The 19,856-nt window shown below is 41.0% G+C and overlaps 1 protein-coding gene across 1 annotated transcript; it reads left to right on the plus strand.

Annotated features, from left to right (window-relative positions):
* Positions 1–2,089: 2,089 nt before the first annotated feature.
* gpr31 (G protein-coupled receptor 31) lies at positions 2,090–8,305 on the plus strand. Its single transcript, XM_069683441.1, has 2 exons — positions 2,090–2,807; positions 4,800–8,305. The coding sequence occupies exons 1-2, from the start codon at positions 2,277–2,279 to the stop codon at positions 5,259–5,261; spliced, it is 993 nt and encodes a 330-aa protein (XP_069539542.1). The 5' UTR covers positions 2,090–2,276; the 3' UTR covers positions 5,262–8,305.
* The last annotated feature ends 11,551 nt before the right edge of the window (positions 8,306–19,856 follow it).

Raw genomic sequence — 19,856 nt, forward strand, 5'->3', positions numbered from 1 at the left:
TTTCCCCCCTAAAGTTGCATTACAGATATCAACAGTCATCTTGTTTGCCGTTTGTTGAGAAATGGCTTCTGTTGCAACGACAGGAAATATCTAAAAGTACACAAAGAAGGGCAGTAAAATACTAAAGAAAAAAAATTAAGGAAGGGTGAATGAGTCAGGGACCTTTATACTCCCTGGGAGTACTTTGAAAAACATTTTTTCACACTCTTTGGCGGCACCTGTGGCGATAAACGGTAATTGCACAGTTGCACACTTCCCAGATATCCAGACAGTGCTGCATGTGTGACGTCCACGGTTGGCTCTGGTTGTAACTCTTGATTTTCCTGGCTGACGGTCGCTTTTCTTTTCAGACTGTTTGCTTCATCTGAGCGTCGAGTTTGTTTCTTCTTCTTTGGATTTTCACTTATTGTTGAAGTTGTATCTGTAGTCATCCATCTTTTCTTTGTCTGTTCAGCCATAGTAGATTACTGTTTACTGGCAACACTTGCAGAGAGCGGAAAAGCAGCCGCTTAGCTCCGCCTACCCTCTCTGACAGACCAACCACTGCTGGGTGATGGAAAACACGTCACTAACAGACACCCGCTCAGCGGTTAAATTGTGAGTTCCATGTACAGCAGCTACAGCCCTCGATGCAGCGGCCCCGGGTTCGACTCCCACCCTCGGCTGTCTGCTGCAGGTCATCCCCACCCTCTCTTCCCCTGTGTCAGTCACTAACCACTGTCCTCTCTCTAAATAAAGGCATGAAAGGCCAAAATATGAAATGGTTTTACTGTTATAGGTTTAATTTAAACCTTTTTTTTTGTGATTTTAAATACTGTAAATGGACACTTCCCCCCAGCAGCAGACCTGACTGCGAGGCTTCCATTACACCTTGATCCTCTGCATATTTGACTGAGTGAGCTAACATACAATTAAACCGTTGTCTGAGTGGGGAGTACAGCAGAGGGAGAGGAGGTGAAGGGTCAGTTTAGAAAGCGAAGAGGGGGGACAAACAGAGAGAAAGTGCTCGACAGATTCAATCAAGCAAAGTCAATCAAAGCGTAACTCCTAAATCAAAGCTAATTTGTGCATGAATCCTCTCTGTTTATAAAGCAGTAAAACAATCCAAAGACTATATAAGAGGGAAGTGTTGTAAGGCAGATTTATTATATAGGTAAGTGTGTTAAGTGCTTTGTCGTTTCATGCTCCTAGTGTTGCGTAAAAAGCGACTTTTCAATCACAAACCAGATCTGGAGAGAGTTCGCGTCCTCTCACCGTCTCTGAAACGTGTCCCTGCAGAACGCCTGAATCTGCAGAGCTGTCCTGACTTGCAGCTGCGATGGAGAAGGACTTTAAAGCATGCACAGTTCGAGGCATGCACAGTTGAGTTTGAGTCCTATCCTCCCTAAGGACACGACATTCCTTGCAACCCTATTTACTTGTCCTTACATAGTCGAGAAGACTGACAGCAGCACTTACAGAAACATCATTAATTCCCAGGGATCCACATCTGCGTACTCGAAGGAGAAATCTTCCGCTTTTAGCATCAGGACACGTGTAATTTGGAGGAGTAAAGCCTGGGAGCAAAGAGCTGAAACACTTTCAAGCTGTCATTCATGAAAAACTGTCAGTCGTACATTAGCTTCTGGGATTTACTGAGACCTTAGAATAGCAAACTCTCAATTTATGCCAGGAAGCAGCAGATTGCTTTTGCAAGAAGGTTTCCATAACATTTTTCTCATATGGTTGGCTGTCTGTCAAAAGTCATATCTGCTTGTGCTATCAGCTTCTCGGTCACGCAGCAGACTGGGCTTCACACGTCTCTCACGTCTCAGACTTTGATCAAATTACATCATAAATAAAGTAGCAGTAATAGTGCTTAGTTTGATCTTTAACCAGTGTTGGTTTCAGTTTAAACAAAGAGCCTGAAACTGTTTGTAATTTAAATGTTACAGGCTGGTCCTGGTCCGTGTGAGCCCCATTGGTGCTGCAGTGGAAAAGCAGCTGGTGAGTCACCTCCTCAGGCTATAGGGCGGAGCCACAATATGAGCACAAGGCTAAACAGCGAGGCAAAGGAGCCACCTACCATTTGCTCTTTACACTGAAGGAACAACAGCAACAGCAGCTCTCAGAAAACAGCACAAGAAAACGATCCACACAAGAGGACTGAAAGAGGATTAAAAGCTGAGACTTTGAAGGGAACTTGTTTGGCAGGATTTCTCTGTTTGTTTAGGGTGAGACTGAAGTGATTTCCTTGTAGGTATAGAAAGGCATACTCACTGCATGTGACTGCAAGAATGGGAAACTCTACTTACCAACTCATTGAGGATTGTGAAGCCACAAACAAGGCACTGTATAAGTTCTATGCAGCTGTCATGATTGTGATTTTCATCCTGGCTCTGCCTCTGAACGCATCCGTCCTCCACCTCTTCATATTCAAGCTGAAGTTCTGGAAATCCAACAGCAACAACATCTTCCTTTTCAACCTGGTGTTGGCCGATATCCTGCTGCTCTTCTGCTTGCCCATAAAGGCGCACACCTACATCCAAGGCGAGAGGAGGAGCGGGAACGACACGGTCTGCAAAGCCATGCTCTTCATGTTGTTTCTGAACCGAGGCGCCAGCATCGCCTTCCTGACCGTGACTTCCATAGATCGGTATTTTAACGTGGTGCACCCGGGTCGGAAGAATCTCCTGCGAGCTCTCAAGAAATCTCCTCAGATCTCGATCCTCATCTGGCTGCTTCTCCTGCCTCTCACCATCCCAACCATGCTCAAGAACTTCGACTGCTGCAACAGCCACAACCGGGACAACGCCACTTTGATTACGGTAAATTTGACATAATGAACAAGTGCAACTTTCAGCATGCATTGATCTTCCAAGGGTTGTTATGTATTGGTTTTCAGCATCATTTCCTAAAAGCTGCGCATGAGTGAGTGAAGAGTTTCTGCTTTACCGTCCGTTCTCTTCCATTCGGCAATAAAAAGTGATGAGTAAGCACGTTTGATTGTCACCACTGACATCAAAAGCTGCATCACTCTCTCTTATGTAAGTTCACACAAAATACAGAAGTACTTAGCGTGAAGTAACAGAGGAGACAACGGTGTGGAAAATAACTGAGCGGGTTAGTCAAAAGTGAAAGAATGTGAACAGAATTCGGGGTTATCACATCCAACAGCTCCACTTAGCTGTTAGCTCGTATCCAGAGCTATATTTACACTGGCACAGCACACAGCAGTGCTAAAGCTGGGGCGTGTTATAACTGGAGTGTGTCAGACAGCACCACTCATGACAAGGACACAGTTTGGAAGAGCAAACTGAAACCACAACGTCAATATTTTCAAAATAAGATGCTATTAATTCATTTTATTTTACACCAAAGGAACCAATAAAAAGGTGCCTGATTAAAAGAACTTATTACAAGGTTTTGTTAAATAATAATTATAAGGTGTGCTGTTTCAGAATAGTCTCCCAGAGGTTTATTTCTGCTATAATGACCCGCTTGTTGTACGTTATCCATTACATAATGGATCAGATGGAAGCAGGTCTATTATTGCTTATAGTGGAACACTTCAGAGTGCATTACTGTGTTAAACAGAGGTTGTGTGGAGGTAAAGAGAAGCATCAATACTGTTGGTGCTTATGGTAAAAAGAAAAGCACTTATTTACTGAACTACTATCTTTTTATTACACTTATATATTTCTATTCTACTACATTTCAGACTGAAATATTGTACTTCTTACTCCGCTACAAGTGTGTGACAGCTGTAGTTACTTACATCAGTGTTTTACATTAAAAGACATGCTTAAAAAATACGATATATTGATGTATTGATAATTTATTGTGACTGTGCACAAAAAAAGTAGAATCCACATGGGCTCCACGACACATTTCAGATGTCTCTGAATTCACAGCAGTCCCACCACAGTTCCGAGTTCCCCCTCCAAGCCAAACAGCTGGTTTTGATTGACATTCAAGTATGAGGCCTAAAAAGAACGAACATCCTGTGCTTCTCAGTAAAATCTAAGTTCTATTAACCAAACTGTATGAAAGGTATTTAAAACGACATCCAGCGAGATGTCTTTCTTTAGGCCTCTCTGCCAGAAAGCCATGTGGTACATCTCTCAGGAGATCTCACAACCAAAGTGACAAAAAACAAAGAGCTGCTCGGAGCGCAAGTTGGGACAGAAAGAGATCACATTTTTTCCCCATTACCCCAAGTCAGCGTGCCAGCGTTATTTTAAGATGGTTCATGATATTGTTTGTTCACTTCGACTAGTTTGTTTTTACATTTTTGCAGCAGGTTGGTCGGGTTAAGGCACCAAAACTACATGGTTTACTTTAAGATAAAAGATCCTTGTTCGGTCTTAATTCTATAGACGTACTATTCCCTGTGACTCCGGGTACTCCGGCTTCCTCCCACAGTCCAAAGACATGCTCGTTAGGTTCATTGGTGACTCTAAATTCCCTGTAGGTGTGACAGTGAGCATGAAAAGTCGTATTGACTAGCGATCAGTCCAGGTGTAAGTTAAATTCCTGTCTTCGTAAAATCCACAAACAAAATCATCTCTGTGTGAAGTTACAACTCGGCATGACATCCCCTGTAGTTTCAGTATTGGGAATAAAAGAAAACGTTGGTTAATAACCAACTTTTTAGGTTGTCATTTTCATAAAACTGACCACACAACCCAATCAGAGCCGGAGATGTAAGGCACTGCCCCCCCCCAGTTTGTAGGGACTTTAGCCAACCAAACAAGTGCAACAATTTGTTGTGGACCTTTGCATTCGACAATAAAGCTGATCCATTTTTCTCTTTTAAGGACGTGGTGGACAGCTTGCGAGAGGTGGTCTTCTTCACCCAGATCCTCATCCCCTTCATCATCCTGGTCTACTGCACGGTGCACATCGTCAACCGGCTCAGGAAGAAAACCATCGGGGACAAGACCAAGCTGAAGCGAGCCGTGTTTCTGGTGACCTCCGTCATGGTGGTCTTCTCCTTCTGCTTCCTCCCCTGCACCATCGCCAGGATGGTTCTGCTGATCGCCCGGGTCGAGGAGTGGGGTGAATCCCACCAGGATAAAGCCGCCGTGGTCTTCGACGGCCTCATGGTCCTATCCTACATGGACTGTCTGCTGGATCCGCTGATCTACTGCTTCTGTAGCACCAAGTTCAAAGCTCTTTATCTCTCCAGCTACTTCCCATGCTTTGTGAAAGACAAAGCGATGCCGATGGACAGCTCAACGGGACACACATCGAATCCTACACGCAATAATGTCATTTGAGTTTCACAGTAAACAGAGGATGGGAAGCAACGGAAACTACCTGCGATAGACAATGTGCCCCGAAACTAGAAATATGATGAGGTACATATGTAAATATGAGTATGTTTTTTCTAAGGGGTTCATGTGTTGTAAATAAACAGTAGTAATGACTCAATAGGTCTGTTTAGAATGTGTTAATGTTGGTGAACTTTATCTACTGAAACATGAGGGTTTTCAAAGGGGAATGCCCCTCAGCTAAAGTATGCACATCTGTTTCTCCGTTTATCTTGGACAGCGACATCAGTTATGAGTTAAGATCATAAATAAATCCTTTCACGTGTTACAGGCTTGAGAATCTGCCAGCTGATGCCAATCTCACACAACCTTTGTCTCAAGTTTCCACTTCAACAAGCATTAGTGTCAAATGTCGTCAGCAGTCTCAGATAAATGTAGCAATGTCATCCGAAAGTGTTTGAATCTTTGAAATAAATTGTTTTTATGACGCTGTGGGTGGTTAGAAACTCCAAACAAAGGGAGCAACAAGACTTTCAAAAGGCTTTTCCTGCAGAAATCACAGCCAGTATTTCTTAACATGGATTCCTTTAAATGCTGGCAAGCAACTGACCCCAAAATAGACCCATATTACGCAAGATTTAATCCTAAAGGCCTGTACAGGAAGCTGAATATTAATGCTGATTTATCACTAGATTGCACAACTGTTTATATTGTGTGTTGACAGAGATGGGTGTAATTTTACTGAGCATATTTTCTTTCAAGGACCATTTTCTTGTAATTTCGTTGAACAGTAGAAGGGAACTTGGGTAGTGCAGGCCTCCACCGAGGTCAAAAGACCAATAATATCGTCATGACTCAAATCTCTATTGGCTCCAAAATTGAATGAGTTCTTCCTCGGCCAATGCTTAAACTTTCCACCAAGTTTCAGAAAAATCGGGCCAATGGTTTTTACATACGTCTGCTGACAAACTGACAAACAGCATCCAAAAGAGCTCAATTATGTGATCCCTTCAGGAACGCCTGGTAATTTGAAGATCACACTAAATTAGAAGAAGAAAGGATGTAAAATTCCCCTCAACACTAGCATTATGAATCACCCGACCAAACAACATTTTCCCAGACTTTTCAGATAAGTCACCCGTACGGTCTCACTCACCTTGATGACATCATTAACAGTAATTACACAATGAACAAAGGGTACGTGTGTTTATCACTGTCTGCCTATATATAGACGGCTTACTCATTGAAGTATTGGACTCTGTGATTCCTGGTAAAATATCATTTGATGTTTTACTCATCTGTGTGTTAAAGATGCTTCACTGTGTCTCATAAAAACAGTCATTGCTCTGTTTGTCAGAGTATTGTCTGATATGGTGCAACAATACAGAGACGTGTGTTCTGTGGAATTTTACGCAACTTTTACTTAATCACCACAAGTGGAAAAACAACTGAAGGAAGACTTTCTTGGGTTTGATATAAAAAAAAAAAAACGAAGAAGAATTAAGAAAAAGAAGATCCTCAATAGAGATTATGAGATTTAATGATTAAAAACAAGACCAATGGCTACTTTCCCCTGAGTCTCAAACAAACAAGCAAACACTTGAACGCTGCATATAACACATGGGAGCTTGGGTTGGGTAGGGACACGTTGTTGGCTGGTCTTAATGTCAGTAAGTCCTTAAATGCAAACACTTATCTTCAGCTCAACGACGTTTGCCTCTGCAAATGTCACATCTGCACAACTGACTTTGTGTTAAGTAAATTTAAACACAGCAAATGTTTACCTAGTTTATAGAAGAACATGTGACCAAAGGTCATTTATAGTATAACCTTAAATAAGAAAAGAGCTGCAACTAACAATTAGTTTCCTTATTGATTAATCAGAAGATTTTTTTTTCTTTATTAAAGCTCCTGTGAGGATTTTGTGCTGGTTATGAAACAGACTTAAAATAATTCTGACTCTACTCTATATGACCTACAGAAGAAACCAGACCATCAGCGACAAGATGGATTATTTCTATGTAGTTATTTTAAATGTCTGAAACCAGTGGCGGGGGGGTAGGTGTCAGACGAAGCTGCCTTTGTTTACCTTCCTGAAAAAAAATGTCAATGCTAAAAACTGTAAAAAAAACCACCACTTAAGCATGTACAGGACAAAATCAGCAAAGAGATAAGAGGTACGGCTTTGTCCACAGGGGGCGCCAAAATCAACACAAAGTTCCTCACAGGAGCTTTAATCTATTAAGTTTGTTTGATCTTTAAAATGTAAGAAAATGGTGAGAAATGTTTCCAAAAGTGTTCGGCGATGTCCTCAAATGTTTTGTTTTGTCAATAAAAAAACAAAGATATTCAGTAAAGAAAGAAAGAAACCAGAAAATGGGAGCTTGAATCAAAGAACTTTGACAATTCTTTTCCTTAAAAATGACTCAGATTGAGAAACTGATGATCTAATATGTTAACATAATTGTTAATTTAGTGTTGGGGCTCTAAATATGCAAATATTTAAGTTTAAAGTAACCCAATTTTTAATACCCAGCGGAGATATTTTGTGTACTATGTCAGTTATGTTGTTATGTACATTTGACCTGAGCAAAGCAAATAACAAATGTTTCAGTCTTGTTTTTAATTTTGTACCCACATAAAATAAGTTTTGTCAAAAGTATACAGCATATTATTGTTGGGTAAATTTAGGTTGACATATAATACAAAATATAATAATAAAGTTTATCAATAAAGTGTATCTATAACTGCCCAATAACAAGCAGGGTGTGACTTTTTTGAGGGGCACATTTCAGAGAGAATTAAAGGTGCAAACTTCAGTTTTTTTTCTCATTAATTTGTGTTACCATGGATGGAGCCCTGACATGATCACAATCACTTAACTGAGTATGTTACTTAATTAAGGAATATACTGTTTCTAAATTGGTGACATAAATGTGAAACAGAACAGGGATCTGACACATTTTATAACTCTGTTTTGGCACTGTGTAAATACTGTGTTTTAATACTACTGCAATATGTGAATGTGTAAATACATTTTTTATCTTTGAGTACATTTCTGCTGACTGATTATTCATCTGCGTTTCTGCTTCAGCTCTGATTAATGCACTTAACGTGTGGTGTCTGACTGCATTACCTCACTGGATTACTCTCTGCTGTCACACAAACATTCCCAGAAAGTTCAGATGTGAGTCAACATGCGTTTAAGCCATCCCGAAACTTCTGTCCTGGGATAGAGAGTGGGTGTAGTTCGGATGACTGGATCTATTGTGTCAGAAAGCTCCTTAAATAGTAGGAGAGAAGCAAGAACCTGTTTTCGGTCTTAATGGGAAGCTACAAAGCTCTGGCCTGCAGATCTGTGGCTTTGATTTGAAGTTTTAATCTGATAAATCACAGCATGTTCACCTGATAACCAATCCCAAAGGACAGCAAAGTAGCACAAAAGGAAGCTAAAGAGCTAACAATAGCACATATTGCTAAAAAAATATGCAAAAAGCTTTATTAGTAGCATAACTGACCCTTCGTTAAGTCCCGCCCCCCTTGGTTACTGTTGCTACGCCTGTGTCCCAAGCGAAGTAATAGCAAATTTATGGAAAAATAGTTCCCAAATATCAGAGAGAAGTCGTCAGAAAGGACGACGATACACATTTAAAAGCTACATTAATAAAATAGTCAGCCGAGTGTTGAGAATGAAGAGGACATAAAAATCAAGGCAAAACTTCGCCGGTCCCAATGTAAGCGTCAGGCTCCCCGCGTCTTGACAATTCATGTTACAGCAGGGTAAGTCAATATGTTATTTTATTTTAAGCTAATGTTTAGTTATGACTCCCTATAGCTTTCATCTAGCTTTATCTAATCTTTTAGCCCACTGCTAGCAAAACTAGATGAGCCCACTTTTTCCTTTGATTTAAAGCACGTCAGGATGTTGCTCACATATCGTGGGCTTGATCCAAACACTGGATCACCAAAAGGCACAACAGGAAAGCTCAACAAAATCCTGCACAACGATGGCACCAACCAAGCGGTGGTGGAATAAAGGCTGTGCCCATATCATCGGTGGTGGTAACGAAGGCCAGACAGGATCACAAGCGGAGCCCAGTTGATTGTCTTCCACAATTTTTTAATCCATGTCCGACATCTCTCCTCTCGAGTTTTCAGCTTTATTTCCTAGTTACGGTTGCTAACGTAGGACTGGACAGTGGCCTTTCACAAAATGTCCACTTTAGTGATTTTAACTAATCAGATTTTTACTTCACAATTCAATCTTTGGTTCATCTGTTTTAGCAAATTAGCTAAGTGAAATCAAATGAAAATACCCTGCTTGTTGGTTTGAAATAAGCAAAACCACTACTGGTCATAAGGTGTATCAGAATTTAAGTGTTGCTGCTTCTTTAGGGCACCAGCGTTCAGAGTTTCATGTGATTATAGGATGAGAGAAACGTGTTCTTCTCAAACGGCTCTCTACACGTTTATGTGAGATCTGGGTCAGATATTATCAGCTGTTTTGTCTCTGTGAATAAAGAAGTGTTGTCCATGAGGTTGTGGGAGGTAGAAGCTGGTTCTTACCCTGGCTGGGGCATGTGGGGACAGGATGATCTGAAGCCCTCCTTCTGTCTGATGGAGGAGATGATAGTGGGAAAACTGGGAGCTGTGGGGACACACAAACAAAGAGATGTAAAGACGGGAAAGGAGCATCTTATAAAGTTGACAAAATAATGTGCTTACTGCCAATACTTGTGAACTATAAATGGCAGGTATTTCAACATGAATCCCACCGTGTATGTGTGGGCAGTTCTCTGACTCAGCTCAAGAATGCACCGACAATAAACACACTCTGCGTGACCTTATCCTGAAGTGTAAACACTGATTCATTTTCAAAATTAGATCAGATGATAATTACACAAAAAATGCATGATGTCTGCATGTTTTAATGTACGTTTTTGTGTCCTCTAATATTTTCAGGTCTGGTGATAAGAGATAGAAATACTTGAAAATACTTGAATGAAAAGTTTACTCAGAAAAACAAATTTTTTGTTCGGAGAAGAATCTTTAAAAGAAATCCAAAGACATCTGGTTATAGTTTAATACTATACAAATCAATCACACCTGGTCGGTGTGATTGATTTGTCGGCCACATCATCACATTCTTGTTTGGATTCCCTTGAAAAATAAGCTGAAGTCTGCATGCCTGCTTTTTTGGTGCTGGGCAGGTAGAGTACAGCGGGTTTATAAGAGATTGCTTTCTACATAAAGGCGTGTTTAGAGTCGTGTTAGAGAACCATATAGTAACTGTAGTATTAAACAAAAACAATGAGTTAACTGAGGTTAAAAATCTCAATAAAGCAGCAAAGTGTGGGGGAAAAATTCGAACATAAATTAACCAATTTCACAATAGACATCTGATTTATTGTTAAAGTTGTAATCTCGAAGATCTCAGTTTCGTTCTCTTTGGCGCCACCTGTGGTGATAAACGGTAATTGCGGGAGCACACTTCCCAGATATCCAGGCAGTGCTGCATGTGTGACGTCCACGGTTGGCTCCGGTTGTAACTCTTGATTTTCCTGGCTGACGGTCGCTTTCCTTTTCAGACTGTTTGCTTCATCTGAGCGTCGAGTTTGTTTCTTTTTCTTTGGATTTTCACTTCTTGTTGAAGTTGTATCTGTAGTCATCCATCTTCTCTTTGTTTGTTCAGCAGTAGTAGATTACTGTTTACTCGCAACACTTGCAGAGAGCGGAAAAGCAGCCGCTTAGCTCCGCCTACCCTCTCTGGCAGACCAACCACTGCTGGCTGATGGAAAACGCGTCACTAACTGGGCGCCGCTTGTGATGTTTTTCAGCAAAAGTCGCCACAGACACCCAGTCTGTAATACTGCTACTGCAAAGGCTTTCATCAGTGGGCCACAGGCTCATTCACCATTATGTTACCTCATTCAGCAATAGATAGAGACTTAACAGATATTATTTAAATGAAAATCTTCCAGATTATCACTTTAATAAGGAATATTGATGAATGGCACTACAATATGCAGTAAATGATAAATTATAAAGACTCTGCTGTACTAAAACTAGTTGGTTCAAGCGAAATTAAGCAAATCTCATATTTTGTTTCACTGTAAGAAAACACGTTTGGATTGTCACATAAGAATAAAAAGACATTTTTTGTGGTATATATTTTTGAATACATGAACAATAGGGGGCTGCACGGTGGTGCAGTGGTTAGCCTCACAGCTAGGGGGCCTTTCTGTGTGGGGTTTGCATGTTCTCCCCGTGCATGCGTGGGTTCTCTCTGGGTACTCCGGCTTCATCCCACAGTCCAAAGACATGCTCGTTCGGTTCAATGGTGACTCTAAAATTATGTCGGTGTGAATGTGAGCGTGAATGTCTGTCTCTGTGAGTCAGCCCCGTGATTGACTGGCGATCAGTCCAGGGTTTAACTCCACCTCTCGCCCAATGACAGCTGGGATAGGCTCCAGCCCCTCGGGACCCTGAACAGGAGTGGCGGTACAGATCATGGATGGGCAATATAACAGGGAATGTTATCTACAGAGTTTTAATGGCAAGATAAGATCATCTTTATTGATCAACCATTGAGGGAAATAAAAAGTCATGGAAAAGGAAAAAGGATAAAGTCAACTTGAACTAAAATATTCAAAAGAAATTAATCATATCAGTTTTTTACTTACTTTAAACTTTATTTAACTCAAAAGTCATTAAACTGCTCTGTTAAAGACATTAAGCACCCACAACACTTTCTCAGAGATCATGCCAGTCAGAATAGGCGGTAAGCTGAGGGCAGATCAGATTGTGAAATAACATGGTTGATTTCTAAGAGCTGGTGTGTGTGTGGGAGGAGGGAGTCTACACCGCTGCCCAGAAACGCTTCTTGGCACTTTTACTGGATGCCGATTAGAATAAATTTAAGAGGCATGCCTTCCAGGGCACCTCGCTCTAAGTGCGGACAAAGTAAACACTGAGTGTCTGTGTACTATCGTCATCATTACTGGCACTTTAAAAAAGGTACTTAAGAGTAAGCAAGATGTCCATGTAATAAAACCAGGTCAGTGAGTGGCTCGCTGCTAAGACCTGATGCATGACAAAAAAATCTGGGCCAGGAAGTCGACATGAAGTCAGGGTTTGTGTGAAGAAAGCTGCTTAAAAAGAAGAAGAAAAGATAAGTTCTTCGAGGCATCTTGTCTTTACAGAGATAAGGCGCTGACAGCTCTTTGTGCACGTTATGCAGGTACATCACGCGAGACACACTTTCTCTTTCCTACATGCAAACAACAGCTCAGTCTGCATAGTTCTCTTTTGCACATAGAGCACGCTGTCTTCACACCAGTTGTGAAAGCATGCTAGTGTGCTAACTGTGAGCATTATGTAAAGCAGTTCCCATGCAAGGTGCTTCTCGTGCCTGCAAAGCGCCGTATTAGCACGCTAAGAGCTCCACTGGAATGTAAACTACACTAATGATCTGAGCTGGTGCTTCATGTTCAGGATTTTTATTGTGCGTAAAGACAGAACTCAATAGCTCAGGATGAACTTATATCTGCACTATCATGACTGTCCATTTTTGGGGTACACGATTCTTGTGTAATAGTGCTGATAACTGATCTCAAACAGTCGAACAATAAACGTCTTGTTCAGTGCTCCTGCAGAAACTCTGCCGCCCAAATTCATAGACATGCTCGTCCAAGGAAGTTAGTTAAGTTAGCCTCATTAGGGGCTACCATGGCGTAGCTCCGTTCCTCGTGAGCAAGGACGTAGAAAAGAGGAAGAGGAGCCGGCAAGAGGTAGAGGAAAGCATGCACGGAAAAATGCAACCTGTTGCTAATAGGCTGTTTCCCAATTTACAGAGCCAGGGCTGTGTGCAAACACCAGCTTTTTTTGAGCACATGCACAACAAAGCGAAATTGTCTGAATGTGACAAGAAGTTTGTGGTATTAGAACAACATACCCACCTTGAGGTGTGAAAGGCCACAGAACTGTTTTTCTGTCTTTTAAGTAATAATCTTGAAGAGTTTAATTTAAATAAATGTCTGTTTAGTCACTATCTATCGCCGAATGAAGTAACACAATGGTGATTGAAGCGACGTTCAGGCGCTTTTTCAACTCGAGGCGCTGAGAGCGTTTCCTCAAAAACATGAGGCGCACAGAGCGGGAAAACGCGTTCTGTCTGATCGGGCCTTAAAAAGGAAAGCGACCGTCAGCCAGGAAAATCAAGAGTTACAACCGGAGCCAACCGTGAACGTCACACATGCAACACTGTCTGGATATCTGGGAAGTGTGCTCCCGCAATTACCGTTTATCACCACAGGTGCCGCCAAAGAGAACGAAACCGAGATCTTCCAGATTACAACTTTAAGGGGGTTGACGTGGTTCAAAGTATCATGAAATGATCAAGGATATGCACAAGCTTCTGCACGCAAACACCTACATGGTTCAATGTAAGAAGGAAGTTGAACTTAAATCCCAAGAGTGCCGTCAATAACGTTCATCAAATGTATATGTGATTAAGACATGAAGTCTGACAAAGATGTAACAGGGAATTTTAAATCTATGACAGCAGGGAGGGTTGAGACGTTACCTCACCACTGTTGACTGCACGTATTTCTCATACTGCCCATTGAACACGTTTGAAAGAGGATGTGACTTAAAACATGACGTGTGGTAATACTTCCACTAAACTGGTGGTTGCAGTAAAAACAGTATTTTTCCTCCAATTATTCTTCAATACATGGAAAGATTCCTCAGCTCATATTCCTGCTGCCGTTTAAAGGCCTAATCTCGGGCATCACAACGGCTCGGTTGAATGCAGATCTTCCAAGTCGACTAGTCCTCGCTTCGAGATTAAAACTTAAAGGGGGTTGACGTGGTTCAGAGTATCACGAAATGGTCAAGGATATTTCAAGACACGAATAGGTATAATAATATGGCAATTGTGTGTAAAAATCACGTAATAAAGTAGAGATTCTGTCTAAAGCAATGCAATCAAACTGGTATGCTTAAAACAGACTAACTTTGGTCCAAGAGGCCATCAACAATTTCACCGATAAGCAACAGAAAAGAGAAATCCAAAGCGTAATCACATGTTCAGTTGAAAGCTAGAAATGTAAACATAGTGAACAGAGAGGGTAGACACAGCAACACCCTACAATGTCATACATTGAAACGGTAGGTGTAGGAGCCAATTAAGCATGTGTTCATTGTTGTCTAATGCTGTAAATAGTTGTGTATAAATATTGGTAGAATGGTTTATGTTGACCACTAGAGTGTGTATTGTGTTGGGTTAATAGGTCAGGTGTTTAAAGATCACAGGTGAATTGGAAGTTAGTTGGGCATGGGTGGAGGGAACACACGGTTCTTACCATAATTTACCACGTAAACTGAGCGCAGGATCACAGCCACATAAAGTATTCATCTCATCAAACGGTTATCTTTCTGTCTGTTGCATCATCTTTGCAATAAACAGGAACATCACCCACAGTTAGTGTCATTGTGGGCTGTCATCGGATACTGCTCACACACTGATACAAGTGACTAAAGGTAGAACATTGGCACACTGGATAGTCACTACAATAGGCTTGTTATCAGAGATGTGGACTTGAGACTTGGTGACTTGGACTCGAGTCGTCTCGAGTCACTGTTTTGATGACTTGCGACTTGACAAAAAATAAATGGCTTGAGACTCGACTTGGACTTGCAAGTTAATGACTTGAGACTTTACTTGAGGCATGATGACATAAGTCTGAATGTTAGCTGTTAAATATAAAATGATAAAATTCAATGTTGTCAAGTTTCTGTCTAACTATCAAGTATGTACGCAGCGCAAACTGGGAATCATGATTGTACGACTATAAAAGCTCCCCGCTATGTGATTGTCATGATTGGATGAATGGCTGTCAGTCATACTCCTCGCTATGGCAACATGCGACATCAAAGCCCCAAATAGAATCCTCATCAGTCGTAGTCGTTACTACTCAATACGTCTCAGACCAGACCGTCATCACGGCTGCGTCTGTGCCAAGATAATACAGATACAATTCATTGTTATACTTTCTGAACAGGTTATATAAATTGGCCAATAATATCATTATTAGACGGGCTACTAACACCTTGTCTTTTCTCTTTATAAAGACCGGATACTACAGGTAAGAGTGCTGGATCTTGGGTGGAAAAAATGTGACTTGACTTGACTTGAATTGCCCAAGAAAAAATGACACAAGACTTGCTTGAGACTTGGACCAAATGACTTGAGACTCGAGCAAAGTTGACTTGGTCACAACACTGCTTGTTATAGAGAAGAGTACGAGGGGTCAGGTTTTAGGTGTTTAAGGGTCAGTTTGCTTAATAATTCAAAATGTTCAGGTTATTTTGAACCACAACCACAAAACACCAATTTCCCTGAGACATTTTACACAAAAGAGAACTAATTTGGAGCTTTTTTGACATAAGAAAAATCTACTTTTAAATGTGTTTTTATAAAGCAGTTCCACCGCAGCGCTCGCTGGGTCTAGTTTTGTTTGTTACTCTTTGCATGGGAAGTGTGCACCACATTATTTTCTGATAGCATATCTCTACTGAGGATCAGTTTTTTTCCACTCGCTGCCTTGACACATTCTTTTCTTGCAGAGAATTATATGTTGATCTTTTGTAATCTCATTTTTTGGCAAAGTTAAGAAAAAAGAAATTCTGCTGCAGGGGGTCTCAATCAAACAACAACAAAAGATGAGTTTGATGCAATCGTGAACTAGCGTGTGATCGTGAGAGGAGTTGTCTTCTCTATCTGATGAACTTCATGTTGACTAAGGAGGAAATGTGCTAAAGTTGTATTCACCTTTTGGTTATATAACGTCTGTTCAACTTATGTCATTTCGGTCTGTTGAAATAGCCACAGAAACGTTAGCTAACACGAACTGTTAGCCAACTTCTTTCCACAGTCTCTGATGTATCATCTGGTGTTTCCTGTGGTTCCCCAGAGAACAGGTGACCCAATGAAACATTTTTGGAAACACAGGCATAAAGGCAGAGGTAATATGAATGTAGCCCTGAATGCTTTGTTAAATGTAAACATACGGCCAGACTGACAACATCTCGCTCTGCCTCGCTCGACTGCTACTCATTTTTTTGCCAACAGAGAAGTTAGCCTGTGATGTAACTTTACTAACCGATGATTTATCATGATAGTAGGTTCTGCTTTTAGCTGATGGGTCTTACTCGTATGATCCCATAGAATATGTGATGCAGACAGACAGATGAAACAGGGAGAGAGGCATCTGCAGATGAAGAGAGGTGAAGAGAGCAGACGTTACACTGCATGAACTGTACCTGAGAATGTGTGTAAGTGAAGGAAACACGTTTTAATATTACAATAAACTACTGGTGGCGTATTACAGAAGGAAATCCTAACTGCCTGTCTTTTCTCAAAAGTCAATGTTGGGATGAATTCTATTTTTCCTTTACAGAAACAAGTCGTAAGTTTAATGCTCTGTCCCATCTTCTAAGTCCGAACTTAGGTTGTCTTATTGTAATGATCCCTATCGACAATCATGTAGTTCAGTCTTGAAGGTATGTGTGAGAGACTATCTGAATTAAACTGCAGGAAGCGGAGGTTAATGGTTAGATTAGGATACAGCATGAACGTTGAGAGAACAGAAGGGCCTTTAATTTTAAACAAGACGAGGTAGGTGTTTTGAGGCAGTGGAGGAGAGAAAATATGTTTTATTTGGTTTAATTTTCGGACAAATTCAAGCAACAGATGAAGGAGAAACAGTGGGCTGAGGTGACCGAGGCAGTTATGTCTGTATGTGGTGTCCCCATGTCGATGGGTTGGTCTTTACGGTTGGGGTCTATGCCGTTTAATGGTGGATTACGTTCCACCTGCTTTTGCTCTCCTGTTTTTTCTGCATATGCCACAGCCTGCTGATACGTGATTGGTCAATATTACTCAGACGACAAGCGTAGTACAAACCAGAACACTTGCCATCCCGGAAATCCACGTCCCCGTCTACAGAGTTTACATTTCTATGTAGAAGCTGTAAACAGAGATTAAGCTAGTTGAACTGACGTTTAAATGTAGGACAGGTTATATGCTGTCCTAAAGTTAGGCTCGCAAGTCTTAAATATAGTTAGGACCCTTTGTTCTGTAATGGCAAAAGTCCTAAATGCTACTTGAATATACTTATTTTTTCCAAACTCAAGTCATTAAATGTATCGGTTCTGAAGTAAGGTTTTAAGGTACATAGTTCAAACTGATTAAAGCATGTACTTGCAATTTGATTAACACGCAGAGTGCATTGAACTGCTTCAAAATAATGGCTATTTATGTGGCACCAAATCCTTATCTGACCTAGGGAACCATCGTGGCTACAGCCGGCCGTGTGAGATATCTGGGACAATAATAAATGATATAAAGTAGGTCTAGTCTTTTTAGACATTTGAGGTCAGTAAAGTTTTCCAGTAAAGGTGTTTTAGGATATTTGGTGTGTAGTTGAATTCATCCTCGTCATTATAATGTCTCTGTCAGACAAGAAATGTTGCAGAGACTATGACGGATCAAAAGAAGCACTGTTGTGGTCAGAGGCGAACCGTCTCCGTGTCTAACCGCACTGACTGTGTTCAGACGTGTTCTGTTGCAGCACTCATGTTGCATTGCTCTTACATGCAATATTACATCACGCCTGAGACGGGACAAAGTGGTAAGCATTGTCATGCTAGCAGGCTCCACTTTGTAAGTAAGTTGATGTCTTCACTGTTAAATCATTAGTATGCTGCTCGTTGGGTGTTACTGTTTGTTGCTTTTCAGAGAAAACGGCAGCGAGGAGGCAGAGGGGTGAGGTTAATGTTTGACTTCAGTGGAACAAGATGTTTAAAAGCTAATCCAACCCTGTCACAAGCCCCAAGTTGAACTTAAATCCCAAGCGTGCCGTCAGTAACGTTCATCAAATGTATATGTGAATAAGACATGAAGTCTGACAAAGATGTAACAGGGAATTTTGAACCTATGACAGCAGGGAGGGTTGAGACGTTACCTCACCACTGTTGGCTGCACGCATTTCTCATACTGCCCATTGAACACGTTTGAAAGAGGAATTAAAAAATGACGTGTGGTAATACTTCCACTGAAATGTGTAACAGTATTTTTCCTCCAATTATTCTTCAAAACATGTAAAAAATTCTGTCCAGAAGTAATGATCCAGATTTCTGTAAGCTTGAATTCCTTCAGTTGGCTACAGACAAGCATGAGTATCAGCTCATATTCCTGCAGCTGTTTAAGGGCTCAATCTCGTGCATCACAACGGCTCGTCATCACACATTGATTATATTAATTTAATTACCTAAATAGGAATTTTGGTGGGACAGACAATGGTTCAGTTCTGGAGATGAAAGACAATATTCCATGTAAAATTGTTAGCACTCTGAAAAAGCCTTCAAAAAATATGTTACTGTCTACGCCTGCTAATGGCAATGCTAACGGCAAAAGCGTTCGGGTTAATGATACTGAATGTGCAGGACAAACCCCCAAATGTGAATTTTGGGGTACAGAAAATGGTTCCGTTCTGTAAATGAAAGAAAATGTTTTATGTAACCTAAAAAAACAAAATATATATTGAGTCTTTAGAATATACATGTGACTGTCTACGCCTGCTAACGGCAATGCTAAGGGCAAAAGCGTTGGGGTTATTAATACAGAGTGTGCAGGACAAACCACCAAGGAGACTGAACATACACATTATACGATGTTCCTCTGATCCATAGACGGAATCCCTCTGCTTTCTTTAGGCTAGCAGCTAACATGCTAACTAACAATCTATTTAGGAATGGTTATGAGACATGGTGGTTATGTTCTACTAAACAGGTCCTTTACTTAGTTATAATCGCCCTTTGCGCAACCAACAACTTTAACCACGGACATTTCTGGTGAATTTCCTGCATTTTGGTGAGCACAAATTTGAGCCTTTTCTGCATCTGCATGAGTGCCGTTCGTCAAAATAAAAGTCCTCTGCTTCTTTCATATCATTAAGAGGAACAAAAGCACCTGTTCTTCATATTGTCCCCTGCATCCCCCCTGAAATCCAAGCCTTTGGGAGTATCTACATGCAGTATATCCGATACAATGCCTTTGTTCTCAGGTCTTACTGTACTGAACGTCCTCCCACAGGTATAACATAATTGGTCTTTTGCCAGGAAAACTTGATATGTCATGCTACTTTGAAGGACCATGTTTTCACACTCCTATCGTGCTTGCATCCAAACATAAAGCTAGACATGTGCAGGCATGATGGTTTCGCATGGACAGCCACCTGAGGAATTTCACAAGCATTTCCCCCCATCCTGCTCGAAAACACCTTCAAGTTTCCAGCCACCTCTCTCTGTGTAATACAGAAACTATACGGGGGCGGTTATTTGATCTTATCGCAGCATTAAGTAAGAAATCAAAACATCAGAAAAGGTTTTGCATCGAGCCAATTTAAGCTTGAAAGCTGAAACCAGCATCTTTCATGCTGTGTTTGTGTGTCAGATAAGCCCCTTCCTTTAAACCACACCTCCAGCTGACTATAAATTCTTCCCCTCTGAAGCATCGGTGTCAGCCTCACACATAAA

The sequence above is a fragment of the Semicossyphus pulcher genome, unplaced genomic scaffold (genome assembly GCF_022749685.1).
Source record: "Semicossyphus pulcher isolate SPU_LCO1_2020_fin unplaced genomic scaffold, fSemPul1.0.p SCAF_11, whole genome shotgun sequence".
Taxonomy (NCBI): Eukaryota; Metazoa; Chordata; class Actinopteri; order Labriformes; family Labridae; genus Semicossyphus; species Semicossyphus pulcher.